General features: G+C 36.4%; 1 protein-coding gene across 1 annotated transcript; it reads left to right on the top strand.

Moving 5' to 3' along the window:
* The first annotated feature begins 687 nt into the window (after window positions 1-687).
* LOC132553647 (meprin A subunit beta-like) lies at window positions 688-12,145 on the top strand. Its single transcript, XM_060217907.1, has 9 exons — window positions 688-741; window positions 2,527-2,603; window positions 4,409-4,564; window positions 5,571-5,749; window positions 6,237-6,458; window positions 7,112-7,138; window positions 8,663-8,818; window positions 11,537-11,766; window positions 12,055-12,145. The coding sequence occupies exons 1-9, from the start codon at window positions 688-690 to the stop codon at window positions 12,142-12,144; spliced, it is 1,191 nt and encodes a 396-aa protein (XP_060073890.1). The 3' UTR covers window position 12,145.
* Window positions 12,146-22,219: the final 10,074 nt, after the last annotated feature.

Genomic DNA, 22,219 nt, shown 5'->3' with positions numbered 1-22,219 from the left:
AGCACCAAGCACGTCAAGCTTCATGTCGCACAAAGAAATAAAATATTTCACGATGAGATCACCATGACGACCATAACACTTTCATCAACCTGCATTTTTTTGAACCATTGTGGTAAATGCATTAAGTTTACAACATGTTCTCGGAGAAGTTCTAACTAAGATATTCGGTTTGTTACAGTGAATAATCTTATTTCTATTGTGAAAATTGTAGTAGTATTTAGCATGTGTTTATCAGTGGATATAAAAACAGTATTGACCATCCTACTGACCCGGCCAAGATATCGGTGCAACTTCCGGGTCTGGCACTGGTTTCGTTTTTGAATATGCCGTCCCGGCATTTTAATGGTGTGTACAAGGTCTGTACAGTAGTTGCGTGGTATGACTTTGTTTCATTTTTTTTTAACAATTCATATTTTGCAACAATAGAATAGATATGACATAACTTAATTCTTCTTTCTGCTATCACTAATTGTTTAGTCATCACTGCGCCCTTATCTGTGACAGTGTATATCTCCTGGAACAAAGCTCAGCACGAGATAAAACATTGTCATTTAACTTAGGTGACGACAACATTTTTTTATCTCGACTACCTATCTGTTGGGTTGAACACGTTCCTGACGGATCATCTCTGTAATCTTGCTGGTAGGGCGTTGGACCATCCCTTCTCTAACTCTTCAACTGGGTACAATGCTTGGAACTTTGACTGTAATCATTCTGTTTACCGGGACACTGGCAGATCATGTAGGTACACCCGTGGTAGACACTAGTGCGTATTATTTATCATGTGTCTACTTTTTTCAAGGTCAAGTGATGTGCTATCAAACTGTATTCCAGACTGGATGCAAAATGAGTAATTAAGTAAAAACTATCTTACTAACATGAAATAGTTCTAAAAAACAAACATCTGCGTCATACAAGGTTTTATATCAGTTATTGATTGTGTCTGATTCACGTGCTTCTACAGGACCACGTCTTAACTACGAATAGATGAAATCATTAATGCATGCTTTTCCGATATAAATTGGTTACAACTCTCTGTTGCTGTGTAATGTAGATTTTATTCGGGGTATCTTTATAGTTGTCTGCCAAGAGTCTTTGTGTTATCACTGTAGGGTCTGTGTCTAGTAGACTATACGGATTATCATCCTAAATGTTCAATAGAAGACAATGATGTCTTCGTAATAAAGATATTCCTACAATCTATCATTAATTGAATGTTTTCAGTATCTCAACTTCTGTGATAACATCATGTCAACACCTTAATTATATTTCCTGGATTGTGAGATAAACTATTTTTGTAATACCACCATCAAGAATTTATGATTATTATTATTACATTCTTATCGGCCCGTCAACACATAAAAGGTAATAAGGGCCATCAAACTGTAAACCACATAGCGATCCAAAAGGAAATAACATTAAACAAACCAAAAGGTAAAAGACAAATGTTACAAATCTTAAATGGGTATGTTAACACAAAAGATTAAAATGGTACGTCAAAGTCTATTATATAGACCAACATCTTTCAGGTAATGTAGAATTTTACAAATCCCAACAGTTTCAAAAAGGGATTTTAGACATGTAATGTTACGATAAAAACGTTCTCGAGTAGACAGAAGGTCACTGCAGTCCAATAAAAAATGTTTAACGGTGAATGGATCATGACATCAAAGGTAACGTTCACCACAAGAAATTCTTTATCTGTGATATCCACATAATACATTAATTCTGCTGGACATTGTACTTTCCATCCCGTGATATAATATATGCTTTATTACATCTGTCTAGATAATTTGTAATATCGGTCCGTAAAGGTATATATATATATATATATATATATATAGATATGGTAACACACAAATCTTCATGCTCACATATATGTACATGTACATCACATGCGCACTGTATCTAAAGCACAAATGCGCGATTGTATCACAAATCTAGTGTGGTTCAGAAAAATGGTTGGCCAATATTACGGGTTAGAAATTAAATAGAAAACTCGCGTAGTTATGCCAAAATAGCAATCACGGGCATATTAAAATTGATTTAAGTCCTCTATAATTCGCGTATTCGAAACAAAATTGGATCTTGTAATAATTAGCCATTCTTTCGGACCGTTTCACATCTCAGAGAGTGTCGTGAAACTAGCAACAAATGCCTGTATACGGGTATTCATGTATATGTCACGGGACAGGATCCCTCCGGCTAGGTACCCCATATAACAAACTCAACACTTACCTGTTTATATATTTTTGTTTACGAGATGAGGATAATACAAAAGAAACGGAAAGAACATTTCTTTTCTGAAAAGATTCATTGCCAAGACGATATAAGGCGTTCATTTAATGTGTACGTATATATGATATGTATATATATGATGAGTGTCTGTACACTTGGACTAGCATGTGCATATATTTTATCACAGACTATGCTTTATAGGTTGGACTGTTTGGTACATTTTTTTTTTATATCAGAGCTAATATGAGAGACTATTGAGTTTTTGACTACAATCTATTTACATTCTAGGAGCCACGATTTGTACACCGAGGTAATCGCTGGCCAAGAGGAGAGGTCCCCTACAGATTCAGCTACAATATAGGTATGTACAATCCTGTGATATAGTACTGGAAAGTCACGGTTAGCTTACATTCGATGATTGCAGATCATATTCTTAACTCCGACGATGTGAGCTCTACACAGAAATTTGTCCTTAAGTATGTACATGTAGCTAGTTACGCCCTTTTTAAAAACATATGAAGTGGCCGCAGAGCATTATGGGTGGGTTTTCTATATATTTATATTGCACCTACCTGCTCCCGCAGATTTCCCGATATATAATCTACATTGTTCATGCTTTTTTTCTAGTTCACCATACACATACTATGTATGTTTTTTCCTGGTTTCCATGAATGTCCCGAATATCACACGTTACACGATAGAACATCCCGAATATCACACGTTACACGATAGAACATCCCGAATATCACACGTTACACGATAGAACATCCCGAATATCACACGTTACACGATAGAACATCCCGAATATCACACGTTACACGGTAGATAATCCCGAATATGACACGTTACACGATAGAACATCCCGAATATGACACGTTACACGATAGAACATCCCGAATATGACACGTTACACGATAGAACATCCCGAATATCACACGTTACACGGTAGATAATCCCGAATATGACACGTTACACGATAGAGCATCCCGAATATCACACGTTACACGATAGAACATCCCGAATATCACACGTTACACGATAGAACATCCAGAATATCAAACATGTCAGAAGTGATTTCCTTTCGCTTACTCTTTTTGAATATTCATCTACACAAGACTTCATCATTGCACACTTGTACTTTTTTTCTAATTATTGCCGTTGAATGGCGGTAAACCGCTCCCTTTTATTAAAGAGTGCAAGAAAATAGGTTCTTTTAAATCTGACCTTCCATGACATCACAGATTGTATCTGTTATTAGATGTTTTATCTTGTAACACAAAACACATAAAGAAAATACCATCATGTCAACATAATCACAATCCAAACTCAACTCAAATTACATAAACTTAATCAATCCAAGTAATTAATTTTATGTTCTCAAATGAGTAGAAGGTATACAACAACGACACCATTAGATAACGAACATTAAACACGTCCAGCTTCAAATTGCATAAATAGATAGAATATTGCTCAATGAAATCACTATGGCGACCATAGAAGCTCCACATGATATTCATCGACTTGCATCTTTTAAAACTCAGTGTTAAGAATCTGTCCGTCAGTTGACGACATTCTGAATGCGAAAATCATGATTAGGAACAGGCCCTTGAAAGCGAATAAATAGCGACAGGTTGGAGAGGTAGCGACACTGCTATCTAGAACAAAAAATCACAGTAGAGAAATTGAAGCTATCAAGTTTATCATACACCTTGGTGGAAAGCTCTCCATGTTAGTTTCATTATAGTAAAAGGTCGAGATAATCAGATGATGTAGAAGAGTCTGTCATATCTTTGATTTCCATCTCTGGTGGGTATATACGATGGTGTGGTCAATAACCCTCTAGCTATTTAAAGACAAGATTTAATCAATGCATCTGAAAGTAAAATAAACGAATTTGCGAGGTCTTTGTGATCTGTTTTGTTAAGCACTTCAACAGATTCAGCCTTGTATGAAAACAAAAACAGGTCTGGCAACAGAGGGACTCAGTTAGTGCTCATAGGTATGCCAATTATATGTTGGAAGATCCTACTGCCAAACTCGACGGAGATGTTGTCATAAGTCGATCATTTACTTTTATCTGGAATCTTGCACACTTTCTACATACGGAATATATATTGTATATGTATTGTCTACATGCTTCTTTCCTTTCTTTGTTCACAGATGAATCAAGTGTTTGGGCGACCACGATCAGAGAGGCTATTTTGGAGGTTGAGGAAATCGTAAATGGTCATGTAATAGCTGGCACCGAACCATGTCTGCGGTTCTGGCATTCTTCGGATTCGGAGTCAGTGACGTCATACCTGTACTTCCACGTTGGTGACGACGGGTAACGATTTATCGAATTAACAGGGGTTGTGTTCTAAAAGGAAGCGAGTTAAGAGGTCTTGCGACATTTATTTAATACTTTATTCAGATGAAAAAATAAGTGACAGATGCAGTAATACGTAGTAACTGTTAATACATCTATGATGACAGGTACCATATCGGAAGTATGAATTTTCAATAAACAAAGGTTCCCGATTGATGAGCATTTAAATAGCACGCCAAGGAAAATAATTAGTTACTTATATGTAAATAAAGTTAACAACAACTTCATTGTATTTATATTTAATCATCAACTCATTTTATAATAACTTCCAACTTAATTACTTTTTACACCTTGTAAGAACATCAAAAGTTCAATAGAAAGGTTGTAGTACCTGAAACATTTGACGACACCACTGGGTTGTCTATTGCGACAACAATAAACAAAACAAATCAAAACAAAAAAGAAAACATCATTCAAACTAGTTTTATCAATTCTAAGTGTACTTAAGAGAAACTAGACTGTATCGCAGTTTGTCATATTTCCAAATGAGCAGTGTGCAGCTACTTACTGTAGGTGGTGTCGAGTTTGATCAGCTGATCAGGAGTGGGGGAAAAGCGATGAACACTGTGTTACTATGGGTAGGCCTAGTTCATTTACTAAAGGTGTTGATTTAGATAAGAAGTCTGATGTAAGGCTAGATCTGACTGAAAGGCAACATGGCTATTAAAATGACATGTGTTAGATAATGCTATGGGTTCTTCGATTGGGGCGGAACAACCACATGTTGGACGTGCTGGATCAACCGCTCATGTTTCATCTTTATAAGGCTGCGATCACGGAAAGCAAGTTTCATCTTATTGTCTGAGGAAGAGCGATTTTTTATAGATGTGTCTGATTTTAGCTGGTGCTTGATTAGTTTGTGTCATCTAAAACAATATAACATATGCATAATAATACGCTAATTTGCAGTTTCGTTGACTATTGATATACAAACAGTGACATGTAAATACTGTTGGTTGCACAGTGTTTGCGGCACCGCCAGCGGTATGACGAAAGGGAGACATTTTGTGTTTCTCGATGCCGACTGTCAACACAAGTCTGGAGTCATGATGATGCTACTGCTTGCACTTGGTCTTGACTACGAGCACAGACGTCCAGACAGAGATAATTATGTCACTGTCGAAATTGATAACGTCCGTGACGGTAAGAGGTCGATCGCTCATCGTTTTGTATCGTTTTTGAAAACTGAAGGTATCATAACAAGATGAAATTGTCATTGTTTGCCGAGAGTGTGTATCGCATTGTCTATATAATTTTGTATTGTATTATAGCAAAAGACAGAGATTTTGCCACGTGGTTTCGTTGAGTCACAAACTGTAGTATTCAAATTGTATTGAACCTAATTCATTTCCAATAAATGCTGTTCTGAGGAAGGATTTCCAAGGGAAACCGCAGGGTAGCACAGTCAAGCTGACTATCTGTTTTCCTCCCCTTGGCAACAGTTACACAGTGCATTTTGTACCTTTGCCAGGTTACCAGCGCAATGTTTGAGATGTGTTACCAAAGCAACCAAGCAATGTAAGGGCAATTTGAAACTTTTAACCATACCGGTGCTAGAAGTGTTACACCAATCTTAGCTTTTCAAGTTACCGCGGGTATTTAAGTCCTTTGTATAAAATATGTTTTGCAGGCTATAAGTCGATGTACCAAAAATTGAGTCCCGCAGATGACGAACTTCTTGGTATTCCATACGACTTCGAATCCTTGACGCATTTCTCTCCATATCAGAACGCAAATAACAGCTTATCTCCAACAATGACATCGACCGTTAGCTCCTCGTCCCTCGGCAATAAGGACCGGATGAGTGTCAGTGACGTGAAGAAGCTGCAGATAGCCTATGACTGTGCCAATGGTAGGTTAGTGACCGAAATACAGAATTCAAGTATCATTTTGTTATGGAATGTACCTAGATGTCAAACGTATTTGCGAGTGTGATTATAAGGGTATTGGTGTTTGAGCTTGTTGATGTGGATAAGAGTTTGGACGTTAAACGGTGATATTCAATTGGGTGTCTTTTGTACAATGTTTGTTAGAATCGGGTTTCCATGTGTAAGCGGTGGAATTTTGTGTAAACCGTATTAAAAGTAAACCTGCGTTATGTTTTGATGTGAAAGTTAGCATCTGTAGGTTCTTAGACAGGATAGTATGCACAATAAGGGTTTTTTTAAAATGCAATAATGACAGTTATAATCTATACATCTATATCTGTATATTCGTGTCTAATCAATGTATAGGTACACATTGAGATTGAAATATGTGGACCTTTTATGTGTACATCACTAATGACATTTGATATCACAAGAACAAAATGCTGGTGGGAAGGATTAACACCATGTAAAAAGAGTTGTTGTTCAATTATGTACAATATACCAAACCGATTGCTGTAACATTTAACTCATGGCCAAGGGTTGACATTTCAAAATCTTTTTACTGTATTTTATTTATTAAATATATTTTCCTTGAAAATGGTTAGGGTTAACTCCTTCTACGTTTTATTCATTGCAGACACCACAGCACTGTTAAACAAGTACAGTAAGTTTCCTTCATATATGTTTTGTCTAAGGGCGGTAGATGTTTTGTCTAAGGGCGGTATATGTTTTGTCTAAGGGCGGTAGATGTTTTATTTTTACTGGATTTATTATTATCATTATGACATTCTTAACGGCCCGTCAACACATAAAGGGTCATTAGGGCCATCAACCGGTAAAACACACAGCGATCCAAAAAGGAAACACACTAAAAGGTAAAAGGTGAATGCAAAAAAAATTCTAAATGGTTTTTTTGTCGCAAAATATAAAAATGGTACGTTATAGTCTATAATACAGACCAACATCTTTCAGATAACCTAGAATGTTTTTAACCTCAATAGTTTCAAAAAGGGTCTTTAGACTTGTAATGTTACGATAAAAAATGTCTCGAGTAGACAGAAAGTCAATGCAGTCCAATAAAAAATATTTAACGGTGAATGGCTCGTCACATATTATTGGAGTTAGTTCTGTGTAGGCGTAGCTTCGGTTTCTTTTGTTTCATGAAATTAGTCAGGCTTACTCAATGTCTAATTGATATTTTTACAACATGAACAGGGCTATTGTCGGGAAAGGGAATTTTGTTATTCAGTTTGCGTGCAATAAATATTCAGCTTCATATATATTATAACCAAAGACTTTTCTCGGGAAATGTTTTGAAAAAGGGGTAAAACGTTATTGAAATATTGATATATGGAATGAAACGTTTAGTCAATGTTTATACTGAATTAGTTTGCCACATGCAACCATGACAACGTCAAAGTTAGATTAACCATTAACTTATTGGAATGAGTAAGGTAAAATAATAGTTTGAATTGCTCTTGATTTCAACATTGTAGCATTGACCGACTAAACTTCAGAGTATTTTTCAAGGTCTTGAATTACCCCTAATCTGGCGTGTAAATAGCATGGCAGATAAAACTCAATAAATGATGTGTTACAAAGTTAATTTTGAGGTAAAGTTGGCCTGTAAAATTTATTTTGATCCGGAAAGACATATGGCATAATTTTGACATCATTGTAACAATCAATTATCAATAGGGGTGCAGATGTGTTGTGATGTAGTCATACCTTCTTGTAATGAGATAAAATAGGATTTTACATATCAACTTATATATGTCCCTATCACAACAAAAACTTCAAAAAGGGATAACATCCCTGACTTAAGACCAGAAACAGCCGCCTCCTTGAGTTGTTTTACCAGTCCATTGTTTACGACGCATATGGAACTGAAACAGACGTTTAAAGGTATTTCAAACATATTCACATATCTGATCTCATTCTTGTACACTGTAACACACACTGAGCAACACAAACCGCTTGGAACACATTATCAGAAGTTGCACTATATCTTGGTATATATTCAAAAGCTGACATTTGTGTCACAGCTGAACCGACAAGTTAAACAACTCATTCTGAATTCTTAAGTCGAGATGATGCTTGATCATGTTACACAGTAGTGTGACCTACCACACACTGTGTCTGTGTGATTGTAAAAATTCTAAAATATATGCTGTTTGTATCTCCTTAGGTGACGTAGTCAGCTGTTCGTTCCAAAAATCTTCATGTGAGCTTACATATTATGTAAGATATGATATTTATAACCACCAATTCCAGAATCAGTGGCAACGACGAGTGGGAGCTCTGCCACACAATGGACCAACAGGAGACAACTCTAACGGGCGCGGTAGGTATAACCAGATGTTACCAGGTGACTGTTCTAATGGTCCTTAACAGTGGAGGTACTTTACGTAACAAACAGGGGACAGCGAACAACTCTAACGGGCGTGGTAGGTATAAACAGATGTTACCAGGTGACTGTTCTAATGGTCCTTCATAGTGGAGGTACTTTACGTAACAAACAGGGAACAGCGAACAACTGTAACAGGCGCGGTAGATGTTACTGGAGACCAGCAGGAGAGAAATGTAACAGCGCGGAAGGTGTTGTACGAAACCAACAGGAGACAACTCAGACCCGCGTTTTATGTGTTACATGAGATCAAAAGGCGAAAGATATTGCACTGAACACACAGAGAAAACTAAGATAGGGTCGTTACATATTATATCACACGAGACCAGCTGGTGAGAATATAACGGACTGGGCAAGGTTAAATGTAGGAGAAGGCACTATTGAGTGTGGTAGGTATTGCATGAAGTCTTAACCATGCATCACAATAATATTAATAAATCATGAAATGTGATTATCAAATGGTAAGTATTCCTTGAGGTCATCGCTGCCATGTCGGGTAACAAATCACATGACCGTGTTTACTATCGCTTAATGTCGATATGGGCCAACTCTGATGTCCAAATCACCATAGCAGTTTATATATTTGATAGGTCTACTCTTTTACTTTTCAGAAAATACACATGTACTTGACGCTGTTCTAAATTATCTGATATATGAAAATTACGAAATGTGTTTAATCATGTGGCCGTCGCACCTCCTCCCCGTCTAGATTGTGATCACTTTGGATGTTTCCAGTCGCCTTCTGGGCTTCAAACCCTAGGCCTTTAGCATCACTGACGAGTCCTAGAGAGACGAAACAGCTGTATGATGTAGCATCACTGACGAGCCTTAGACGGACGAAACAGCTGTATGATGAAATGCCACTGGCGAGTACTAGAGGGACGAAACAGCTGTATGATGTAGCATCACTGACGAGTCCTAGAAGGACGAAACAGCTGTATGATGTAGCATCACTGACGAGTCCTAGAAGGACGAAACAGCTGTATGATGTAGCATCACTGACGAGTCCTAGAAGGACGAAACAGCTGTATGATGTAGCATCACTGACGAGTCCTAGAAGGACGAAACAGCTGTATGCTGCAGTTTATTGTATTGTTTGGCTCTACTTTCTAAATTATGTAATGGTGCTATTCACTTGTGTGTCTTTTGTACAATCTACGACAAAATGTACGATTTTACAATTCGATATTTGAAAAAATCTTTTGTGGGAGATCTACAACAGTTCAAAACATATTCAGCTCGCTCGTGTCATCAACAGAACGGGAAAGATGAATAATTTCAAAATTAAGCAAACGTACTGTTGCTCTAAAAATTACACTAAAAATATAATCGAAATATTAGATTTTGAGCCAGTCAGTTTGTGTAATATATGGAACGCATGAAAATACTTGTTTGTACTCCACACAAACGGATAAAGGGAGATAAATCTACCAATATTTTAGCATATATGCTACAATAAGTAACTTAAACTAAAAACTAAGGCTGATCTATGAAATGTAGTCCATATCATTCGGCTCGTTTGTGGTTCTTTCAAACATCAGCAGCTGTTTACGTTATCATTAGATGTGGACGACGTACCTTTAATGAGTTCGGTGCCAGACTTCGAGATAAGTAAAACATTTCAATACCAGGAATCGTATATATACACCACAATTTGAAACCCATCAACATACATTGTGCGACAGATTTTTCTATATCAACTATTTACCTCGACTTTTTTCTACATATTGGGCTGCTTTATCCATCGATTTCCCTCTTTTTATTCGATATTGTATGAACATTACAACTTCGCAAACCTGTATTGTTAATATTGCTCCGTTGATTTAGGAAGACCCATCACAATAAGAATGATTAGGGTGGCATGCTTTGTCAATGGACGTAACGTCGACAGCACTTTTTCTCAACTCCCTGAGAAACTCAAACCATCTACGGATGGGGAACGTGTTACCATATAGATGTACACTGGACCTTCACCCAAAGTTGTATAGAATATAGGCCAACACTGTTCCGAGTATCTATAAGATGTAAGCTGATAAAGACCATTGGGAAGTTTAGAGAATTATTTCGGTTACCTATGTTATATAAAGTTCCATGGAATACCTTGTTGTAACTAATGGTTACGTTATTGTAACTAATGGCTACGTTATTGTAACCAATGGTTACGTTATTGAACTAATGGATGTTGTTGTAACTAATTATTACGTTGTTGTAAATGATGGTTTCGTTGTTGTTAACATTTAAGTTCATGGTAAAATGACGGAAATGTCAGAGTTTCATATGATGCTTCCCTTTCCAGAACACCTGATCTTATCATTATCATTATTACTATTATTATTTCGTGTTCGTTTTAACCATTCAATGTTTGGATGACCAGATCGCAATTATAATGTCACTGGTAATTATTTTCATTCGAGTGGGCATTATAAAGTCGCACTATTGAGGATTGTTATTATAAGCATTGTTCTCCGTTGATAACCTGTCAATACTTAATTGAATTTTCCTATATTAATACGGTAGTGTCGTCAATAACTTTTTTGTCAGATTGATTTTTTCTTGTTCCACATTACAACAATATTTCGTATATGTAGTTTAGAAGTGATGACTAACTCATTGCTGTTGTAGCTTTTTACATATATTTTGTATCTGATGTCCCAGGTACCTACCAGTATACGACGCAGAGTGACGCTTGGTTGAGGACGAATTATAATTTACCCGCGGGAACCTACTGTATCCATTTACACTATTGTATCGCCACCACGAGAAACACCACGCCCACCCGTGTCCAACTGAAGACACATACTAATTCTGTATTTGCTGAAGGTCATTACGTTAGCAAGGCGTGGACTCCATTAAATATCACCCATGTAGAGACATCCCGATGGCAGGTAAGTAATCTTGTGGTCCATATCGTAATATATTAATGTTGTTTAAAATACTTCATACTAAATATAATTTCGGGCAACTAATGTATAGTAAGATATCTTTTGTATTCTTATTCTGTAATTTACCTTTGAGATCAAATTACATTTACCACAGTAGTTACTTCATGTGCATTGTACGTGTTTCTTCAATACCATGATATTTTTGAAATGTCTTAAGCAGTACTCGTAGCTTTATTATCATCGTTAAGTCATATGTCTTTGATGATTGGACGATATATTTGTGCCCTGTAGCTATGGATAGGATCGGTCATCGGCTCCAGCGGTGACGCATTGGCCGTGGACGACGTGTTTGTCACCTCCAGTGCCTGTCCGTCCCTGTAGTTACCGCACTCAGTGATGTATTGATGCCGTATGACGTTATGTTGATAATGTATTTGAACCAGAAATAAAGATTTAAAGGCTTTGGTAGTTTAGCCCTATTCTGTACAATTTCAAACAAAACGTAAATGTCAGGTACGATGGAATGATTTGTTCAGTATGTAGAAAGGAACTATAAAATATGTAACTTAAACTACACAGAAAGCACTTCATTGCTTTACATCATAATAATATAGTTGCCTTCCTATTAAGATATGAAAATGACGAAATGTTTCCAAGTGAAAATGGAAACACGAAAAGACTTTAATTTGAAGTAATATGTTTATTCTTTGGAATCTACGAATCTACAGTGGAATTTAAAAACTGTGTAAGATTTTTTATAGATATTTTCTCTACTATCCTTATACCTTAGAGTTAAAGGTGTTTTAAACGACGCGCGTTTTGTTAAAATATACGTCAAAAAGCTTCAGTTTACACAGGAGTAAATAAACAAAAAGGGATGATTTATTTCTTATATCTACAATCTAACATTTTGTTTTATTTGCACTACTTATAATTAATAATCGTCATTCCTTGGACGTTATAAGCATTGACATTGACAGATATAATACTGTATTTTGGGAAAAATTAAGCAAAATTATAGACAAGGAGAGTATCTAGGATACAATACAGGATTCATGGGAAAGGGTTTTAAATTTATATCATTATACAGATTAATTGATAAACCTATCAGTAAAAAAGGGATAGATCTCAACCATACCATTGATAAAACAATTTTTGTTTGATACATTTTTGCTAGTGAAATATAGGACGTTATCAGTTTGACAGGATATAAGAAATGCTTCCCCGTATTGATATAACTGTCGTAGTATTTGACAAACCAGGACAGTGCGTTTTCATCACTGCAATGATGCTCCCCGATTTTCCCGTGCGGAGGAAAGGAAACAAACGTTGAATAAGTTTGTTTTCTATGAAATAATTCCCTAATTTGGTATATACAACAGTCTTGTAATCATTCTTACCAGATAACATTATAAAATGGTAGATTACTATGTAACACTATTCCAAATGCTGTCGTTTAGTTGCCAAGTGTATCGTCAAACTGTCCGACCTCAAAGACTGATGTTTGGATTGGTTTTACTTTTATCTGTTTTCCTTTTTGACAAGTAATAGAAAAGACTGCAATGGTTCCCCGTTAAATATCAAATACATTTCACTCGTATGACAAAATTATTTATATTTTTCATTCGTTCTTCGCATTTGTGAAAAATATTCATATCATGTCATACTCGTAAAAAATAAATGATTTCAAAAGGGAACCCATTAAACACCTACATACTGACATTTCTTGCAAGCTTGTGATTGGTAGACCAGTATAAAATTTTTCAGTCATACCCCCAAGACGTTTATTGACAAAGTCTGATCGAACGCTGCTAAAGTACATCTCGAGTCTTTGAATAGTGTGCATTCATTACACTTAACAGTTACGCATTTAAATACTTTCATTTTTACATTTGTCACTTGATAGCTACTTATCATACTTTTTCCTAAGGCAAACAACATCAGCTAGTGTTTAGTTTCAAACGAAATAGCACTGCTGAATATTTCAGTGGAATGGTTTCGCCCTTGTGAGTGCGTCGTTGTCATTCAATCCCATGATGCTCGAGTTCTTCTCCGTCTTCCATTTCCAAGACATTTATTTTCACGTGAAGGTCTTCCTTTCTGGAAAGAAAAAGCAAAATATTTCAAGAGACAGAGAAATTAATGTCTTGTCAAAGATTTAAAATCGAGTAATTGTCTTATACCTAATAATTTTAGAACATCGTCAAGTACATGTGTATAACATGTAACACACCAACGCCAACATATGGCAAACGAGGAACGCGAAATCTTCATTATGAAGTGTTTGGGGTTTTTGTTGGATTTTCGGCACCTGCATTTTCTGATTGACAAAAATTGACCGAAATTGCTGAAGGAAAAACAAAAATACTATTTTGCCTCACTATAGAATACAAGAATCGGAGATTTTCATTAATATGTCTCATATAAAAGGCGCTGCCAATGATTCTTAAATGGCCGTAATACTCTAATAATAAATTAACGTCAAAAATGAGTTTCTGCATCTGCCCATTTTCCAAATAATACTGCGGGTAATTATTTGAGATAAACACTTATTTCTGTAGTATAAACGCTTGCAAACGAAAAGAAATCGTGTACTAAGTTATGTGTCATGAAAGATGTCTTTGACATTTCCCAGAATCTGAAAACTTAGAAATTTCTATCTAGAAAAAGCATTCATATAAGGGTGGCCTGTAAACCGATGCCAAACTCATTGACGACTTCTCGGATGAAATTTATAATCTGGGTAAAGTCCGATACCTGACGACGCGTCAACTACAAAGGCGATATCTGCTACATCTCCTCTACAACTAAAGACAAAGTAAGCAAAAGTTGTTATCATAGAAAATGTAAATGCAAAATATATTAATAACAGTGAATTTGTTAACGTTTCTGGTATATGATATATTCATCTATTTATCTATCTATTTATTAGTAATTTGTAATCATGTAACGCCAGCGAAAATTAAAATATCAATTCTGTTTTACATCAATCTCGGTATGTTTGCACTCTGGACACTAAGCGTATATGTGATCACAACGAAAACAATTGCACGTCACACTCCGAGGAAAGTAGTCTACCGGTACATCTCGGCCACATTCTAAATGAGGAATTGTTTGATTAAAAATAAAAAAAAAAAAATATTCTTATTAAGTTATATGTATGTGTACTTACAATAAAAAGTAATTTGATAAAACAAAATATCAGTTCAATGCACAAAATGTAAATATATGTAAAAAAAATGAATATGGTCAAATATGGTCAAATAGTCCTCAGACTGGAGTTAATAACGGCACTAATCTTAAATTGAAGGAAAGCAGATGTAGTAACTTAATAAAAGTGAAATAAATAGAACAAATTATTTTCGAAAGGGTACGAATAAATGGGTGATATTATATTAGTTGCCTCAGTGGTAGCTTGAGGTGTACCGGCTGCCAGGCATGTATGACCGAACCTGTATGTAGTAGTAGGATAATTTCTTGTTCATGCTGAGTGGATAGCAGGTTTGGAGTTGGTTGATCCAGCGTCGTTCCTTATTGAGGCGTTGCTGGTCACCCCAACTCCTTCAGTAGTAAATGGGTACCACCTGCATGTCATGCCACGAATGACTCGGCATGTTGCAATGCTACTGGCAGATCCGGGCGTTTCTGTTATACATATATTAGTAATTGATAATTATGTGGCGCGAGTGAAATAACATGTTTGCGTATTCAGGAAAATCGTTCTCCTATGTGAACCTTATACACACTTCTGTAAAACGCAGACATTTGTTGAACCTATTTATATAATTTAAAGCGACTATAATGTTAAAACACACTACGAGAAAACGACATAAAACGTTCTCTTTTCCAATAGTATGTGACAAAACTAAGGCTATCTGTTAATTACTAAAATTAAAAGTCACTGCAACCATTTTTATTGGTATCTAAAAAATACAGAATATAAATATTTCTGTCCTGATCTAATTCATACATTACCGCTCGTAACCCTGATGCTGCGCATGTGTACAAGCCTAGAAAGAAGCAATATGGCGGACGCAAATACGAAAAGACGACGAGGGCCTAAACGTTACCAGACAGAAAGTGCCAGAAAGCGTAAGAGGAAGGAGTCAGACCAGAAAAGAGGATAGGCAAGAATTTATAATAGAGAGGAGATCAATAGATGGCGAAAGATGAAGGAGGATCTTGGACTGAATACCGATTCGGAATTTGCGAAGCTGCTGCTTGACTGGTTAGCTTAATGTCAGCCCTATAATTATAAGGTATTCGTCTGTCATTTATCAAAATCCAATATCCAGTGTTTGACGCGTGAACAACACTACTAAAAGTGTTATCTGATAAATTTTGAATGAAAATAGCTGTGTTATTCGTTTGAATTTACTATCGACAACGTGTGTTTGCTGTTGACTGCAAGGTGGGGCCCAATTGGGGGTATTATATGTGATTAAAAGAATTTACATATATATGGTCCTAATATATGTAAGGACAACGACTGAAGCTAAAAGCATAGAACCGTTATCAATCAATTCGTATCTAAACTTAATTGACAGTTTGCGTAACCCCTTTATTAGCCAGTGGGAGACCCGGTGAACATTCAACCTGCGCTGTGAGTTGAGGGTAGTCCCAAATACACAGAGGAAATACCAATATTATCTTGAACGGTTCTGCCGAAAAAAATGTACAAAAACACAAAAGTTAATAACAGCAGTTAACATAAATTAAAATTCACATAACGCAGAATCACATAATGAATTAGATTGCATCAGAAAGCTGTTTCGATCTGCTAGGACTCGTCAGTGATGTATTTCAATGTTATGGGCCTAAATGTTAATACCAAGGAGGCGACTGGGGCGAACACAAAGTGTTCGGAAGAAATATCAACATCTAGATGGGGAGATGTACTAGCCCTACAATTCAATGTATATCGCATTTTTTATTTATCTGATTATTTCAAAAACGTATGCTTGTTACGGTAAACATCTGGGACTTAAATCCACCTACCAAGCAGTCGTCCATCGCCTGCAATCTTGAAGACTGCACAGAACACATAGAATTGATTAGCTACTTTCAATATAAATTCAGAATTAAATATACACACTTATCGATATGGCACACGTGGTGCTCTATCACTACAGCAACGATAAGCGAGTTGGAAGTTTTTTTGTCTTTCTATTAAAAAGGAGTGTCAATGCTCATTTCCAAGCAATCCAAAATATGTAATAATAATTTTTATTTAACCAGGGTTACATATTTAGAAAATGTCTAGTTTACAATATGGCCCTGCAACAATAAATATACACAAGCATGGCAACAATTGAAGATGATAGTATAACAATGCAATATAGTACTTGTACCAAAGATCACAGTCATGTTACTTACCATATTGTGATTATCATAAAAAAATATTTTTGAACACTTGTATAATCACACAAATGTTACTAAATGTGAAGATTAAAGAACTATCATAGTCATATATACATACAATGCAAATAGCAAGGATATGTAGACCGGAACATATTGTCGTATCACGGGATCTTCTCAAAAAGTGTTTACCTAATCTCACAATAACGGGTCAAATATATCAGTATAGAAAAGGATCGGTTACAGCTATCTAAGGATATTTGTTCACAGAGCATTTCTGTTCGATATAATTTATTTATCAAATATGATAAATTAAACCTAAACAGCGTATCGAATTTTTATCATTCGGAAAGCGGTTGGCGCCTTAGTCAACAACGTTTCCTAAATGTCTGGGTGACGCATAAATATCAGTAAATAACCTTGCCAGTTATACTACTGTTTAGAAACTTCGAGAATATTGAGGTGTTGTTCAGTAGCCGGCATCCATAGGCTTCATCTTGATTAACCATGGCCCTGGGAACTATATTATTCTCTTTTGAATCATTAGTATATAAATGTAGAAATTGTTTTAATATTTCTACTACAATTTCTAGAAGGATAAATAAAAGGTGAAGCTGTCAGTGTCTGATTTAACCATTTTATGAAGTGAAACGTCAACTTCAGGTGAATTCAAGAGCTAGGGTAGAAGTTCTATCATTCCGAATGACTGAATTTGGTCAATATCAATAGTTTTTTTGTAAAAGAGCGGATACCGCATAGAGGAATGATGCCTGATTTTCTAAGCAAGATCAATTACAAGTTTAAAAGCTGGATTTGAGATATTTTATCTTAGCTGAGTTTTGTATTGCAAAGCCAATTTGTTTCGACGGCTATATAGTGATGGTTCGTAAGCCTCTACATGGAGATTTGCAGTAGGTATGGTAAATTGATAATTAGCTAGACTACTTAAGCTAAGGTGGTTTGACAGCTTTAATAGAGATCTTCGATAGTTTGGAAGTACCTACCTGGTACTCCATATCCTTCAGAAGGCCGAATTTATAAAAGTTGTGAATTGGGTTGTCAGCCCCTTTTTTCTTGCTATCAGAGGATATTTGACATTTCTGCTTGGGCTGATTTTTTTTCACTTTTTGATTGGGAGCTGGTTTTGATGGGGATTGATTATTCTGATTCTGCTTTGATGGTGATGGTGGTAGGCTCGATGACAGTGTTGAAGAAGGCTTTGATGCAGGCCGAAGTCTGTATACCTGCATCACATGTCTGTGTAGCAGCATCACGAGTCTCCACGGTCGTAATACCAACCTTTGCACAACTGGCATCGGATGGACCCGACACAGGCATTTCAACAATCTTCCTTGCAATAATGTTGTTTGTGTACTTGACGCGAAGGATATCCTTTTCCTTGTGCCGAGCAGAGAAATCTCTATGCTGGATGCCTCCCACCACAGTTCGCACAGTGAGCTTGACCATCACAAGCACCATCTAGTGACATATCTTCTTGGCCCACAAATCCACATTTAGAAAAAAGCTTTCTGTTTTTTACAGCTCTAAGAATGATGACCAATTGTTTGGCAACCGAAGTGGATTTGGGATGAATACATTCAAGCAAACACTTTTGAAGCCATTCGTTTGATTTTGATAAGATTTGAGTGTTACAATTAAGCACGAGAGTGTTGGTGTCACGATGCTGCCATCTCGCTTCACCCTGACCCGTTTAATATGGTTGATCTTCTGTTGTTTTTCTTTGAAGTCACTGAATATGTTCGCCACACTTTCTTCCTGGAAAAAGGAATGGGAGAAATGGGGGAAAACATGCACAGTTCTATAAAAAAAACTTCCCAAGAGGTTCTTAGCCTGTTGCTGGCGGATTACTTCCACCAGGAGTTCGCCAGATCGCAGTTTTTAACACTCTATGGGGTACCACATGTTGACAGGATAGTCGTTTCGATAACGAATGGTGAAATGGATGACATTAGTTTATCCTTTTCCCCTGATCGTATTACGATGAACTGGTTAAAAAATAATGATGAGTCTGATGATGAATGACAAGATTTTTTGTGCCCATATTTAGAAAAAAAAACCTTAACATTTAGGATATATAGTTGACCCAAGGCTTGACATAACCAGTCGATTGATAATTGAGGGCCACAATGAACACCCGTCTTACTGAGATAGAGGCCATAGTGATGTATAGCGGAAACGCCATGCGAGACTGTTTTAGAATAACCCCTGTCCGCAACTGAAACTGAAATGTTTATTTGATTTCTTCCATGCTTCATTTTTTAGAAAATGTCACCATTTAAGGATTGTTTCTTATTTTCTGTAGCTGCATCGAATTGTATTTTCATTGGGGTAAGTACATATTGCTTGGTGCTGGGGTAAGTACATATTGCTTGGTGCTGGGGTAAGTACATATTGCCTGGTGCGCGTTAGCCAATGTAAATACAATTCGATGCAGCTACAGAAAATAAGAAACAATCCTTATATTTACACTTTGAAGTTAAAAAAAATGAAAAAAAATCACCCTATACATATTGTTCGAACAGCCGTCCGCTTTATAGAACAGCCAAGTAAATCCAAAAACACTAGGTGGCGCTGCCGTTGACAAGTACAGTAAAATAGTTCTCAAAGATAAGAGTACAATCAACATGTTTTATAATATTTATTTAAATATTTAGACATCTTCTTTTAGTTTTAAGAATCAATAGTTCATCATTTACACAATATTCCTCTATCATAGTACAAAAATTTATTATTTAACACCGAGCAGGTATATATCTATAAATACGTGATACGTGATAAATACGCCCGATCAGCTGATCGAAAGAGCGGGAAAACGATGAACATGACACGCCATTTTCTCCACGTTGATAATGCTAGTGCGTGTTGTTGAATGTGAATGTGCATCCATGGAAGGATGAGTTAGATAGAAACCCTGATGACATGTTTGACTGAAAGGCTGCAGCAGAATAATTCATACTGAGGTTAGGTTGTGTATTTTCTGAGGGCATCGGTACAACATGGCGACATTCGGTTGGGACATTACAAATAGCACGTGTTTCAGCCACAGGTTTTTCAACATTTTTACCGGCCGCGATCTCGGAGAGTGAGATGGACATACTTTTCTTTTGTGTATCTGAACAGGATCGATTGTAAGATCGCAACTACGATTCATTTAAAGCCATATATTTTAAAGTTATTTTTGTAAGGAATGACATTTTTCTTTACTTTTCCGAACGACATAAACTATAATCTCGTTTTGTAGCGTTCGCAACTTGGACAAGTAGTTCTTACATTTTATTTGATATCTATGCGCAAGCCTAATCACCGTATGTAAATATCGAAAATTATTAACATTGGGTTGGACTTACTTCATCTATAGAGAATACAACGCAAGTGTAAATATTATAATTTATAAAGAACCTTTTCATGTTTTGCTGATTATGAATTCTATTGTATGCGTTATCAATATCAGATACTTAATGTATATATACCCACTCATTTCAATTACAATATATATATTGAAAGCCTAGCATACCACACTTATCTTTACTAACACCATAAACCCTTTTTGAACTAATAAACCTAATGATAAACGTCTATAAGGTTTTAATTTCACGATTTGTTTTGTTCAGGATTTGGGGGAAAACGCACAGAGTGAAACACTTCCTTCATCAACAGCATTGATTTTCTTCAACTTATGTACATTTCAGTCCTCTGCCATGAACTTTGACACAAACCATGGCTGCGCTTTTGAATATCGTTGATAACAATTTCGGCACAAATTTACTTCCCGACCATCAATTCTCACAATTGTCAACAATTGTGTCATTCTTTCTTGAACATATCAAGGATGTTTTTCATCACCAATTGAACGTCTGTAAGTGGACGTAGTATTTCTGTCCAAACGAATAGGTTGGACTAGGGGTTTCGGATACCATCGTTGACATTTTGCTGAATCCCTGTCTCCCGTCCCTTTTCAAGTTTGGTATAAATTGTGCAGAATCATCTCGGAATTGATTTATTCCAACTAGTTTGTTTAGATTATGTATATTCATGCTTTGGTAAAACAAACATTTTCTCATTCAAGCAGTAGCGATCACTGACCATTTTCACCGTTGTTTGATCTCGCACACACAAATATATTCACAATGCATAAATACATTCAATGCGTGTATTATAATATGATGTAAGGGAAGTAATTCCTATAAACAAGTAGTTAACGAATGGTCAAAGTATTGAAACAATCTGAGATATAATTAAAACAGGTTTATAGGAATTACCTCCCTTACATCACATTATGATGCAGAGAAAGAGAGAGAGAGAGAGAGAGAGAGAGAGAGAGAGAGAGAGAGAGAGAGAGAGAGAGAGCGAGAGGTGGAGAGAGAGGGGATGGAGAGAGAGAGGAGATAGAGAGAGAGAGAGAGGGAAGGAAGAGAGAGAGAGAGAGAGAGAGGGGGGGGGGGAGAGAGAGAGAGAGAGAGAGAGAGAGAGAGAGAGTGACAGTGTGCGGGAATTAGCGTGTATGTATATCTAATAAATGTTCAGATTTGTATCACCATTCCTTCCTTAAGGAGATAACATGATAACATGTGTAGGCTTTGCCTGTTGTCCTGTCTTATCATACCAAGGAAAAGAAATCTACCTTTGCAAAACTTTGTATGCCATGATATCCTTTATAGTAGTGAGTGACCTAGATTGTCACAGTGTAGACGGATTCAGAATGTGGGTCAGATGCCGAAATGTTTTATAGTTTATTATTTCCAGTGTAGAGGACTGTGTACTAAGTACCGGTGTACGGATTATGTTATAAGGTTATACGCCATAAGTATAAGTGAACCGATAATATTTATCTTTTTAAGACGAATACCAGTATGAAAAAAAGTTTTGAGAATATTTCCTTCGTCTTATCTTAAACAGTTGAAATGTACAGTTTGTGAGCACTTTCGATTGCAAACATATATATCCCTTTGTTCTGAACCAGTGCTGCTTTTGCACCGGTGTTGTTTGGGACGGTAGGGTTACTATCAGTGGCAATGATACCAATCTGTGCTACACCCTTTTGAAACCCGTTTGCAACACTGCACCCTTCGTCGATGAG

Source organism: Ylistrum balloti, unplaced genomic scaffold (genome assembly GCF_031769215.1).
Source record: "Ylistrum balloti isolate Yb309-2 unplaced genomic scaffold, AGI_CSIRO_Ybal_v1 Utg370344, whole genome shotgun sequence".
NCBI lineage: Eukaryota > Metazoa > Mollusca > Bivalvia > Pectinida > Pectinidae > Ylistrum > Ylistrum balloti.
The sequence above is the reverse complement of the archived record's forward strand: the minus strand, read 5'-3'. Positions and strand labels throughout refer to the sequence as shown.

Excerpts from the sequence above, each read along its gene's own strand:
- LOC132553647 (XM_060217907.1), top strand. The coding sequence starts at position 688 with ATGCTTGGAACTTTGACTGTAATCATTCTGTTTACCGGGACACTGGCA. Across the intron at positions 4,565-5,570 it reads TTCCACGTTGGTGACGACGG|TGTTTGCGGCACCGCCAGCG; the intron begins GTAACGATTTAT and ends TTGGTTGCACAG. Across the intron at positions 5,750-6,236 it reads AATTGATAACGTCCGTGACG|GCTATAAGTCGATGTACCAA; the intron begins GTAAGAGGTCGA and ends TATGTTTTGCAG.